Here is a 13,094-nt window from a genome sequence, read left to right as displayed (position 1 = left end):
ACTTCTTATAAAGCCAAATGCATTCCTACCATCAATCAGGCTTTGTGCAGGCCTCGGCTCTTTACATATCATGACTCACTTGCTCCTAACAGGGGGTCTATGCTGCCCGCCTCTGTGCCAGTAGAGGAAACAGCCTCCACCAGCCTCAAGAGGTGTCTGCTGCATTCAGGGAGCTGTATTTCCAAACAGCAAAGACTCTTTTGAGCACAACAGAGAGAGAGAGAGAGAGAGAGAATTTCTATTCATGGCATTCCTGCTGACTACACGTTAATTACTTCTTAAATTGTGAGCGGCAAGTTCAACCACTCTGCTCATCTCCTAAGATTCAAATTAAGAGTCACAAAGATGGGTTTACAGATGAGCCAACACTTGAATAGTGGAGAATGATTTGATGTTCTCCCCTGGGATGCGTCCTTCGGCGGTCATCTCATCTGCAGCAGGCAGCAGGCGTGGGCTTGTGCCTGGTCTAGCGCTCTCCACCCAGGTTCTCTTCCTCTGCTTTGACTGCAGACATTAGTCCTAGGCGTGGAGATTCTCTAATAGGACCTTTTATTTTAGACTCTTTCTAGTGTTTTCTGGATTCAGTTTTGTTGGACTTTGTTCAGCCTGGCTTTGATGCCCATTTATTGAGTCTCCATGAAGCACTGGAATGAGGAGTGTCATCTTGCTATGCAAAAACTCTGCTAATTTCTTTTTTCTATTTTTACTGGCGAATAGTTGATGTATTTATTTTAAATTATACTGCAGTAAAAACATTTGGAGTATATTATACTCCAATAAAATAATTCAAAAATACATGAAATTCTAAAATGATTTTTATTGGAGTATAGTTGCTTTACAATGTTGTGTTAGTTTCTGCTGTGCAGCAAAGTGAATCAGCTATACGTATTCATATATCCTTTCTTTTTTAGATTTCCTTCCCGTTTAGGTCACCACTGGGCACTGTTAAGTTCAGTTCAGTTTAGTCGCTCAGTCATGTCAGACTCTTTGCGACCCCATGAATCACAGCACGCCAGGCCTCCCTGTCCATCACCAACTCCCGGAGTTCACTGAGACTCACGTCCATCAAGTCAGTGATGCCATCCAGCCATCTCATCCTCTGTCGTCCCCTTCTCCTCCTGCCCCCAATCCCTCCCAGCATCAGAGTCTTTTCCAATGAGTCAATCTTCGCATGAGGTGGCCAAAGTACTGGAGTTTCAGCTTCAGCATCATTCCTTCCAAAGAAATCCCAGGGCTGATCTCCTTCAGAATGGACTGGTTGGATCTCCTTGCAGTCCAAGGGACTCTCAAGAGTCTTCTCCAACACCACAGTTCAAAAGCATCAATTCTTTGGTGCTCAGCCTTCTTCACAGTCCAACTCTCACATCCATACATAACCACAGGAAAAACCATAGCCTTGACCAGATGGACCTTTGTTGGCAAAGTAATGTTTCTGCTTTTGAATATGCTATCTAGGTTGGTCATAACTTTCCTTCCAAGGAGTAAGCGTCTTTTAATTTCATGGCTGCAGTCACCATCTGCAGTGATTTTGGAGCCCCCAAAAAATAAAGTCTGACACTGTTTCCACTGTTTCCCCATCTATTTCCCATGAAGTGATGGGACCAGATGCCATGATCTTCGTTTTCTGAATGTTGAGCTTTAAGCCAACTTTTTCACTCTCCTCTTTCACTTTCATCCAGAGGCTTTTTAGTTCCTCTTCACTTTCTGCCATAAGGGTGGTGTCATCTGCATATCTGAGGTTGTTGAGATTTCTCCCGGCAATCTTGATTCCAGCTTGTGCTTCTTCCAGTCCAGCATTTCTCATGATGTACTCTGCATATAAGTTAAATAAACAGGGTGACAATATACAGCCTGGACGAATTCCTTTTCTTATTTGGAACCAGTCTGTTGTTCCATGTCCAGTTCTAACTGTTGCTTCCTGACCTGCATATAGATTTCTCAAGAGGCAGGTCAGGTGGTCTGGTATTCCCATCTCTTTCAGAATTTTCCACAGTTTATTGTGATCCACACAGACAAAGGCTTTGGCATAGTCAATAAAGCAGAAATAGATGTTTTTCTGGAACTCTCTTGCTTTTTCCATGATCCAGCGGATGTTGGCAATTTGATCTCTGGTTCCTCTGCCTTTTCTAAAACCAGCTTGAACATCAGGAAGTTCACGGTTCACGTATTGCTGAAGCCTGGCTTGGAGAATTTTGAGCATTACTTTACTAGCATGTGAGATGAGTGCAATTGTGCGGTAGTTTGAGCATTCTTTGGCATTGCCTTTCTTTGGGATTGGAATGAAAACTGACCTTTTCCAGTCCTGGGGCCACTGCTGAGTTTTCCAAATTTGCTGGCATATTGAGTGCAGCACTTTCACAGCATCATCTTTCAGGATTTGAAATAGCTCCACTGGAATTCCATCACCTCCACTAGCTTTGTTCCTAGTGATGCTTTCTAAGGCCCATTTGACTTCACATTCCAGGATGTCTGGCTCTAGGTCAGTGATCACACCATCATGATTACCTGGGTCATGAAGATCTTTTTTGTACAGTTCTTCTGTGTATTCTTTCCATCTCTTCTTAATATCTTCTGCTTCTCTTAAGTCCATACCATTTCTGTCCTTTATCGAGCCCATCTTTGCATGAAATGTTCCTTTGGTATCTCTAATTTTCTTGAAGAGATCTCTAGTCATTCCCATTCTGTTGTTTTCCTCTATTTCTTTGCATTGATCGCTGAGGAAGGCTTTCTTATCTCTCCTTGCTATTCTTTGGAACTCTGCATTCAGATGCTTATATCTTTCCTTTTCTCCTTTGCTTTTCGCTTCTCTTCTTTTCATAGCTATTTGTAAGGCCTCCCCAGACAGCTATTTTGATTTTTTTGCATTTCTTTTCCATGGGGATGGTTTTGATCCCTGTCTCCTGTAAATGTCACGAACCTCATTCCATAGTTCATCAGGCACTCTATCTATCAGATCTAGGCCCTTAAATCTATTTCTCACTTCCACTGTATAATCATAAGGGATTTGATTTAGGTCATACCTGAATGGTCTAGTGGTTTTCCCTACTTTCTTCAATTTAAGTCTAAATTTGGCAATAAGGAGTTCATGATCTGAGCCACAGTCTTTTTGGGAGAACCAGGAGAGTTAGTGAGGTTGAATATGCTTTGCAAATGATTTTGTTTGGGTCTTGGTAGCTGTAGGGTGTCTGTTTAGCCCACACTGACGACTTCCATTTGCTTCTGGCTGATCCATCCCCAAGGTGTCCAGTGCCAAGAGGAATCTGGGAAGTGCATTCTTGGGGGTGGAGGCCTTCTTCTATGCCTGAGATAGGTGTGGCCTGCCGCCCCATTCCTATTGGTGTCTTCATCTGGAGACTTCCTCTCCCTTCCCCACTTCATAATGGCCTCAGCTCAAATGGCCCTTCCTCTGTGAGCACCCCAAAGAAATGAGATCCTTTGTTCTCTAACTCTTAGCTGTTTCATTTATCTTCACGGCCCTTGTCATTATCTGAAACTATATATATAGTGGTGTGTGTGTTTTCCTGAGACACTCTTTAGTTAGAAACTGCAGTGTGGTCAGTGGGAGAAGGAGAAGGTGGGATGATTTGAGAGAACAGCATTGAAACATATACGTTACTATATGTAAAATAGATAAGCAGTGCGATCTGATGGATGAAGCAGGGCACCCAAAGCTGGTGCTCTGTGACAACTTGGAAGGATAGGGTGGGGGGTGGTTCAGGATGGAGGGGGCACATATATTCCTATGACCAATTAAAATTGATGTACGGCAAAAACCACCACAATGCTGTAAAGTAATTGTTCTCCAGTTAAAATAAATGAATTAAAAAAAAAAAAGAAACTGCAGTGAGCTGGGTGGACACAAACCCTGCTAAGCCCTGGGGAAGAGAAGCAGCCCTGGCAGAGTAGCATGGCAGGGCCTCCCGATGATGCACAGTGGGGCGACTAGAAGGGAACTAGCTTGGCTGTAACTCCTGTACTCCTGAGGTTCCAGCTGCTTCGGTTGTAGGGGGATGCTGGGTTCAACTTCAAAGGCTCTGGAACTTGTCAGTAAGGCACAGCATGGCCAGAAGTTGACCTTTAAGGTCATCTATTTCTGCAGCATGGGGCACTGAGGGCCACACTGTGCTCCAGGGAGCTGCTGCTTCCTTTCCTATCTTGGGGATGGATAAGTGATCCCTGGTTACCTGAGGGTAGGGACCCTCTGGGCTTGATGCTTCCCTGGCCCATGGCTAAGAGCTATGAGTTCCCTGGAACTTGGGGTGGGGCTTGGAATTGGGGTCCTCACTGTTATTCATCTACAATGCATGTTCAGGTGAGATGGCTCCATATTCTTTGCTGAATATTGGTCTTTTTCCTTCATCTATCCATCCATCTATCCAGATTTCCTTGTTTCTCTCCCCGAAAAAAGGGGCTCTATCTTGCAGTCCACTGCATCTCTAGTACTTATATGTTAGATGAAAATATCTGTCAATAGGTGAACAGACGGATGGATAAGGACCCTCATTTAACCAGTTTCTCACTTAGCATGAAGAAGCAGATTATTTGCCTTCCTTGACCTGTCTATCCAGACCTCTCTCCAAGCTTCCTATGTCCTTTTGACCTGTTTTTCTTTTTTCTGTGACTCAGCTCTGAGTGGCATGCAGGATTTAAGTTTCCCAATCAGGGATTGGACTTGCGCCCCCTGCAGTGGTAGCACAGAGTCTTAGCCACTGGACCACCAGGGAAGTCCCCTGTCCTTTTGGACTTTTGCTCATGTCTTTCTTCAGCCTTGAGCTCATTTCTACCACCAAGATCCCCTTCATTCTCAAGGTTTGAGGTGGGGCCCTTCTGGACTATGCCAAAATTTTCAAAACTGAAGTCATCTGCACATGCACCACACACACACTTCTTTGAGAGAAGTGTCTGCCTTGTTTCCATTGCATCCCCAGTAGGCATCACCAACTCGATGGACATGAGTTTGAGTAAGCTCTGGGAGTTGGTGATGGACAGGGAAGCCTGGCGTGCTGCAGTCCATGGGGTCACAAGGAGTCGGACATGACTGAGTGACTGAACTGAACCCCAGAATGAAGCATGTTGGTGCCTTAAAAACGCTTGTTGAATAAATACCTGGACAAACACCTATATGGTAGCATGGACTTAATCCCATTTTCCATTATCACTGCTTATTTGTATTTGTTTCTCACCAGCCTCATCATAAGGTCAGGAGCTGGGTCACAGACATCTCAATACCCACGCTGTTCCGTTGCTTCACTAGTAATGGTGATGTTAATAACACAAGCAGATACCCTTTCGTGAACGTCCTCTAAGTGCCAGGCACTGAACTTTACATACATAAGTTCATTTCCTTCTTACGATCACTCTGTGAGATGATTTTGTTAGTGCCCTTTTGCAGAGGAGGATACTACAGCTCAGAGATACTGGACAACCAGCCCAAGGTCCTTTGACTTATAAATAAAAGAATTTGAACCAGGTATTTCTGAGATTAGGGTCTCATCCTTTCCTCCTTCATAAGGTTGCTTTCCTCTTTTGAGTTAGAGAGGGCTCTTATAAAAGTTATTTCAATGGAAAGGACTTGAAAATAGCCAGGACATCTTCAAACAGAGCTGCCTGGCTAGCTCAGTTGGTAGAGCATGGGACTTTTAATTCCAGGGAAGATGGCCCTGGAGAAGGGAATGACAACCTACTCCAGTATTCTTGCCTGGAGAACTCCATGGATAGAGGAGCCTGGCAGGCTAGAGTTCATGGAGTCCAGAGAGTCAGACACGACTGAGTGACTAACATTTTCACACTTCTCTTCAAATAGAGCTAAGGACTGCTCTGTACTGTGATTGCTTGACTGTCCTCAATCCTGTACTGGCAGTGTACACAGCCCTCCAGGATTCTCCTAGCATCAGACATAAGACCTTGTTTCAAAGTCCCTGATAGTCTACTAGGACAACCACCCCACAGGGAGCCACTGCCCAACTGAGGTGGCCAGGTCCTTACCTGTCACATAGTTCTTCAAGTCCAGCTCATTGCTGAGAGGATTGTTGCTCTTGAACATGTACAGGTTAAAGGGGGCCGGCTCCTTGCCCACATTTTTCCACATGGTGTAGTCTGGAGAGGTCCACCGTCCCGCCAGCACGTCATAATCACGCTGTGTGAAGTGGACCAGCTTGGTGAGGGGATCGTAGAGTCCCCCGTGGAAGCCAATGACCATCTGGAAGTCAGGGTTGGAGTCGTAATAAATCTCCCCATAGGCGGTGTACTGCAGCTGCTTGATCATGAGACCATTGATGCTGAACACAGCCAGGGGCGTCCCCGTGTTATCCGAGGCAACGTAGTACTCCTCTCCACTGCTGCTCTCCATGGCAAAGAGGTGCCCCTGGAGGTCATAGTAGAGCGAGGTTATCTCTGAGTTGGAGTGATTGTAGACATGGGTGATGCGAGTCGGGTTGTGGAGGTCAGAGTAGAAATACTGCAGGTGGTGGCCCAGGTTGGTCTTGTAGGAAGCCCGCCGCCCCACGCCATCATAGCGGTATTGGACGCTCCAGCCACTGGCCTTGTTATAAGCCCTCGTTAGGAGGCCCTTGGAGTTGTACTCAAAGATGTCAGCCCCTCGCTGGCACAGATAGCCATCGTCGTCAATTTTGTACTGCACGTCGCCAAGCCTGGTTATCCGATCCCGGAGGTCGTAGCGCAAGGGCATGAGGCGCACACTGTTCCCTGGGTTCAGCAAGTGGAGGTTCCCGTTGAGGTCGTAGCTGTAGCGCCAGGTGGGGCGGTCATTGACGGCCACACTCTGGAGCTGCCCATCCCCATCATAGTCGTAGGTGTACTTAGTGGTGTTGGCGTAGGGCCCCAGTTTCAGCTCCCTCTTGATCACCCTGCCCATGCTGTCATACTGCACCGTCATCCAGTACATGAGGGACCGGAACATCTCGTATTGGACTTCCTTGATCCGCCCATGGGTGTCAAAGTGTTTGCTGAGGGTCATCACGGCCGTGGTGATGATCTGGTTGATGTCATAGTAGATGACCCCGAACTTGCCAAAGTGCTCCACTTTGCCGGAAATCTCATCATAGCGGTAGAGGTCAACGGGAAGGGGAGTCTCACTTATGACAGGCTTGATGCTTGCGATCCGGAAGCTGTTGTCGTGATAGGTGTATTCAAACCTAGCGTTGACCATGCCTTCCTCGGAGAACCTGTAGATCTGCTTGTCCACAAGTGGGCCGATCTTTCGGTACCTGATGGTGCAAGAGAAGCCCCCACTTTGGAGGTTGACCATTTTTAAGACGCCGGTGGTCTCATCATATCCGAAAGTGATGGCAGTGCTGTCATAGACAATCTCCGATAGCTTGGAGAGTTTCCCATACTTGTAGAATACCTGGCGTCCAGTGCCCAAAAAGGATGTCTTTAGGATGCGGCCATCATCACTGTAGTCAAAGATGACGGAAGCGTTGCTTTCAGGCGGGTTATAGGTGTTGCGGATGTAGCCAATGGAGGTGTGGGTGGACATGCTGTGCCGGGCGACGCTGGGCATGGTGACAGCGTGGAGGCGCTCAGAGGAGTCGTACTCAAATATGTACTGACGCTGACTCTGTAGCAGGAGCACCATGGACTGGAGGAGGAAAGGGGAAGGGAACACGTGAGTTAGCCATTTAGGACCCAGTGCTCAAATGGACGGAATTTATTCCATGTCCTGGATGGCAATTCAAAATCTGTGAAGGATGGGGAGATTTAGATTAGAGATTTAGGGTGAATTGATGTCATGGGGCATGCTACTCTATGGATCATGGCCGCTAGAGGAATGTTCCCCAAACTTTAATGTATGTGTAAAATACCCAGGGATCTGGTGAAAAGACAGATTCTGATTATATTGTTCAGTGTGAGAGGGCAGTGGGGAGGTGGCCTGTGAATCTACTTTGGGAACATCCCAGTGATGCTGGTGTTGCCTGGACCATAGTCTGAGTTGTAAGGGTTTGAAGGACTGAGATGAGAGGCACTGGGTTCGCCTCCAGGCTCAATGACAAGACATCCTGAGACTGGTGAGAAATGACTGCTGCTGGCCCGGCAGGGGGCAGGTATGATGCACATACTATGTTTGGGGGCACCCCCTACTAAGTCTCACCATAAAGCACATCCTTCGTTTAGAAGCCCCTGGAAAGATTAAATAACCTGGAATCATTGATTCTTTGGGGGAAAAAATGACCTCCAACTTGAAGCCATGGGGAGATTCTTGCCTTCCCTGATTGACCATTCATTCTGATATCTTCTGTCCTAATGAGAACAGTATTGAGGAGGGACCAAATAGACAGAAGCCCCTCTTACAGAAGAGGTAACAGCTCTGTCTGCAAGTGACCACTGTCATCAGGAGGCAAGAAGGGAAGAAATGGAAATGGGCTTGTGTGGAGGTGAGTCCAGGTGAGAGGTCCAGGCTGAGCAAGCCCCTGTCTAATGATAGATGACCAAGGCAGTCTTTAAAAGTCTTGTCCCCCGCTCCCAGAAGGGACTTCTTTTTTACTGCTGCTCCAACCTGACCTTTTCTAACACGGAAACCTGAGTCTGGCACTTTCAGACACAGGGAATTATGTAGCAAGAATCTGTTGACTGCTTCAGCCAACAAGCCAAGTAGGAGGGGGCTGCTCCGTGTGCTGGAGTTTTGGGCAGAGTTCCCTACCCTGATGGCTTAATTCCAGGCATGGCAGAAATGAATCACTGCATTTCCAATTCATAAGGAATGATGAACTGTGCTGCTAGTGACATGATTCTGTCCACTTCAACAGCACTTTTCTGGGGGAATAAAATCAGACAATCTATTCTTTTCGCTATTACCGAGTGTCTAGCAGGTTTTTTTTTTTTTTCCTGTTGATGGTAGTAGTGCTGGGCTATGAATAACATTTTCCTTGGGATTTCCTCCCTCCCAGAGGGTGGTGGGAGTACATGGGAGCCCTGGTAGTGTCAAAGTAAAGATGTTAAAATGTCTTATGGCAAAGTGTATCAGGTCAGCTTAAAAAGAGCAGTGTGAATGAGAGAGACAGCCCCAGCTGAGCAAGGGCAGCATGTCCACCCACCTTGTCAAGGTAGGAATAGCTCCACACCTTCCCGTCGGCAAACATGCGGGACACGATCCGGCCCTGCTTATCGATGTCCGTCCTCTCGCTCATGGCCCCACGCTGAAGGCCGGCCAAGCGCCCATTGAAGAAATAGGAGACATTCACGGCCGCCAGCCCGCTGCTGGGGAGCCAGAGGAAGGGGCGGCCCACTTGGTCATAAATGATCCTCAGGGTGAACTTCCGGTGATCATCATAGATCTTCTCTGTCCGAATATTCCGGTCATAGTCAATGGACAAGAGATTTCTTCCATGGACCTAGGGAAACACAATGTGCCTGCTTTGAAAGACATCACGGGGCATGTTAGCTCAGGTTGCTATGGAGGGTGTGGCCAGGGTATGTGTGTGCTTTACAGGAAGAAATACTCTTGAAGTTATTTAGGGAAGTGCTTCCTAAAAGCCTTTACATCATAGTACACACAGGAAATGGTAATTTTTGTTGTATTCACTAGAATACAGGAACAAGGCTGCTTATGGCTGGAAATGACTGATCTGGGCATGGCCACCATGAACAGTTATATAGGCTGTACACTGCACAGCTCAGGGGTGCCATCATGTAGACCACATAAATGGTGAAATTACATGGCCATCTACAATAGCCCTGGATCCCAGGGTTCTGACTGTCCTGCCTGGCCATCTTGGCAAGCAGGAGAATTTGTATATTTACACACTTAAAACGCTTTTTGGGCACGTCATCAACTAATGGGTAGCTAATGATTTTTGAGAGCAGGTGCCAAGATTTGTTCCAAAATCTTAAAAGGTACCCAGGAAGGTGAGGAGGAGCTCTTAGAAATCCATGTTTTACCACGATCTGGGAATACAAAGCCTTATTCCTACGCGATATCCTTTAATTCTCCCACCTAGAGAAAAATCTCGCCATTGCCAAGGATGCAAGACACCAATGGGATGATAGCAATAGGGCTGGGGAATGCCAACAAAGGGAAGAACTGATTCACTTAGATTTGAAAAGAACAATCCAGATATAATTTAATATTTATTTAGCAGTTGATCTGTTTAGAGAAGAGAGCCTCTCTCCGAAGGCAGAGCTGAGAGACTACACTCTGGGTATGGGGACATGAGAGGGACTCTAGAGATTCAGCTAGCCTGGAGTGGATGCCTGGAATTGAAGGGAATGAGGCCAACTCAGCCCAGGCTCTTTCAACATAATTGACTACAAATGTGCACATCCCCGGGGTGACTGCTGAAGGCAAGAGAAGGTATAAACATGCAGAAGGAAAGGATGTGAAAGATGTCTGGTACCTCCCTACCTTATAGTAATAATTCAATAGCACTTAACAATAATAATGATGGTAATACTAACTCTGACACATGTTCAGAGCCAGTCTATATAGGCATTATCTTGGGCAATTTACATCCACTGTCAGAGCTGATGCTCACAACTGAGGAAACTAAGCCTTGAACAGAGGTTATACACTTGCCCAAGGTCATGCAGCAGTGACGTGGTAGGTTAGTCTGGGACTTAGGTCTTTAGACTTAGACCAGTTAACCAACCAGCTCTACTATTTCCCACACTGTTTATATTGGATGTGCACTGAGTGTCCTGAGATGTGTCAAATGACTGTAGAGCATTGCCACAGCCCTTGAAGGATTCCACATTGCAGCTCTGGTGGGGGCACTAGGAATAATTCTAATATGACAGACGGCTGTTATACTGGGGAGCAGCACTTTACCCAGGTAAAGAACTACATTTCACAGCTTTCTTGCGACTTGGGTAGAGTAGTAGTCGTTGGCTGGGTCTTCTGGGACCTTGAAGAAAGCAGACATAGCCAGGAAGCAAGCACCCTTTTGTTCTTCCTCCCTCCTTTCCTTAGGTGGAATGTGGATGTGATCACTGGCGCTCCAGTATTCACTTTGTGAATATGAGGTGACTTTGAGGATGTTAAACCTCAAAGACTCATCCAGAGAAAGAGTCTAGATCCCTGTCAACCTAGGTGTCCTCAAGATGACCTAGGTCATCTGTACCAGCAAGGAGATCCAACCAGTCCATTCTGAAGGAGATCAGCCCTGGGATTTCTTTGGAAGGAATGATGCTAAAGCTGAAACTCCAGTACTTTGGGCACCTCATGTGAAGAGTTGACTCATTGGAAAAGACTCTGATGCTGGGAGGGATTGAGGGCAGGAGGAAAAGGGGACGACAGAGGATGAGATGGCTGGATGGCATCACCGACTCGATGGATGTGAGTTTGCGTGAACTCCGGGAGTTGGTGATGGACAGGGGGGCCTGGCGTGCTGCGATTCATGGGGTTGCAAAGAGTCAGACATGACTGAGCGACTGAACTGAACTGAGGAGAAGGGAATGGCTACCTACTCCAAGTATTCTTGCCTGGAGAATTCCATGGACAGAGGAGCCTGGCAGACTATAGTCCATGGAGTCACAAAGAGTCAGACATGACTGAGTTATGAACACTTTCACTTTTCAGACTCCTTTTAGATCATAAAAAGTGTCTATATCTTGTATAATCTCCTGTTATTTCTAATCTGTTACCAGGAGTTGAAGCTAATCTAAACTGATAGAAGTCCCTGATGCTTTGACAGATACTGTGCTAAGTACTTTACATACTTGATTCCATTTTATTCTCACACATAGGTAAAAATTGTTTTATATATGAGCATCCAAGCTTGAGGGGGCTCACATAACTAGAGAAGTGCCAGGATCTGAGCCCAGGACTACCTGACTCCCCAAACCATTGCTGTTTTCATGAAATCATCCCAGAGCAAAGGGGACAGAACATGTGAGATAGAACATTTATCTAAAGCATGGAAAGAGAATAAAGGTGTGAGTTCTTGGGCTTTTAAGGAAATCCAACTTTAAGTGGAAGATTCATATCATCAAACCTGCAGTAATTGGAGGAATCCAAAAAAGGAGTGAGTGTGGCAGGATATTTCTAACATGTCCAAAAGTTAATGCTGTCAGAATCATTGAAGATGCTGAAGATACGGTATTAGAGTTATCATAACCAGAGCAAACCACAAGCTTGGGTTAGAAAGATCACTTCCTCTGGGAACAGAAATGTGGCCACACTGGGTCGCTTCACTTGGGACAAGAGCAGCAGAAGGCCACCAATATCCTTAAGCCTATTGTCTAAGAATTTCAGTTCAAGACCCCGTCAACATTTTATTCGGCAGAGTGAAACACATGGCAACAGGAAGGATTTTCAGGATTTCCTAAGCCGCCTGTACCTATGTATTTCCCATTTCCTCAGTCATCCGTCCATTCCTCTCCTTACTCTTCCCCTTTGTTTCTCTTCACTAATATCACACAGCCCCAGGGCATTTATTATTGATTAAACATTACATCTCTGCCCATGTCAAGCATGGTGCCTGCTCTGGAATGCAAGGAGGGACACCACCAACAAAGCAACATGCCCTGAGAACTTTTTGCCATGGGCTTGGTGTGTTCTCAGCACTGCCCATGTTTTTCTTGTTTAATCCTCACAACACTCACAGGCAGGCACTATTATCCCCACGTTACATGCAAGGCACAGATGGTTAAAATGCTGTGCTCACGCTTACACAGTAAGTGTTGGGGCCAGGATCCCAATCCTGAGCTCACCACCTCCACCCCTAGGCTGTACTGCTGTCCCCCACACCCCCACCCCATGGGCGGCTCTCCATCAGACGTGTGATTCTAAACCATCCGGGATGCTCTCTCAAAGCACGGCGACTGCACTGACTCCACCACTGCTGAATCAGCCTCCCAGGGAATCCAAGCTGGGCGATTCTGATGAGTACTACTGGCTAAAATACTTGGTGAGCCATAAGGCTCTACTTCAGTTACCTGGGGGAGACCAACAGGCAAATCATATATCCATAATCGTGTGTGCATGCATGTAAGTATAGTGCTATAACATGCATTCATGGGGATACTAACATGTAAATCATATGTGCAAGCATGACTATCATAGTACCAACTATATTAGTGTATGAAGGTGTTGAGAATGCAGAAAAAACAGAATAGTAGGCAAGCACAGAAGAGGGTTC

At 46.3% G+C, this 13,094-nt stretch overlaps 1 protein-coding gene and 1 long non-coding RNA gene across 5 annotated transcripts in view; one reads left to right on the top strand and one right to left on the bottom strand.

Moving 5' to 3' along the window:
* LOC109561123 (teneurin-2) overlaps positions 1 to 13,094 on the bottom strand; it is a 765,441-nt gene that overhangs the window by 20,004 nt on the left and 732,343 nt on the right. For all 4 annotated transcript variants that reach the window (XM_070793964.1, XM_070793965.1, XM_070793967.1 and 1 more), the window contains 2 exons: positions 9,054 to 9,350; positions 5,986 to 7,600 (listed from right to left, as the gene is read on the bottom strand). In XM_070793964.1, coding sequence (XP_070650065.1) covers positions 5,986 to 7,600; positions 9,054 to 9,350 — 1,912 coding nt within the window. The remainder of the gene's footprint in view (positions 1 to 5,985; positions 7,601 to 9,053; positions 9,351 to 13,094) is intronic.
* The window catches only part of LOC139184222 (uncharacterized), a 65,300-nt gene that overhangs the window by 34,059 nt on the left and 18,147 nt on the right, over positions 1 to 13,094 (top strand). The gene's annotated exons all lie outside the window — the stretch shown is intronic.

Source organism: Bos indicus, chromosome 7 (assembly GCF_029378745.1).
Source record: "Bos indicus isolate NIAB-ARS_2022 breed Sahiwal x Tharparkar chromosome 7, NIAB-ARS_B.indTharparkar_mat_pri_1.0, whole genome shotgun sequence".
Taxonomy (NCBI): domain Eukaryota; kingdom Metazoa; phylum Chordata; class Mammalia; order Artiodactyla; family Bovidae; genus Bos; species Bos indicus.
The sequence above is the reverse complement of the archived record's forward strand: the minus strand, read 5'-3'. Positions and strand labels throughout refer to the sequence as shown.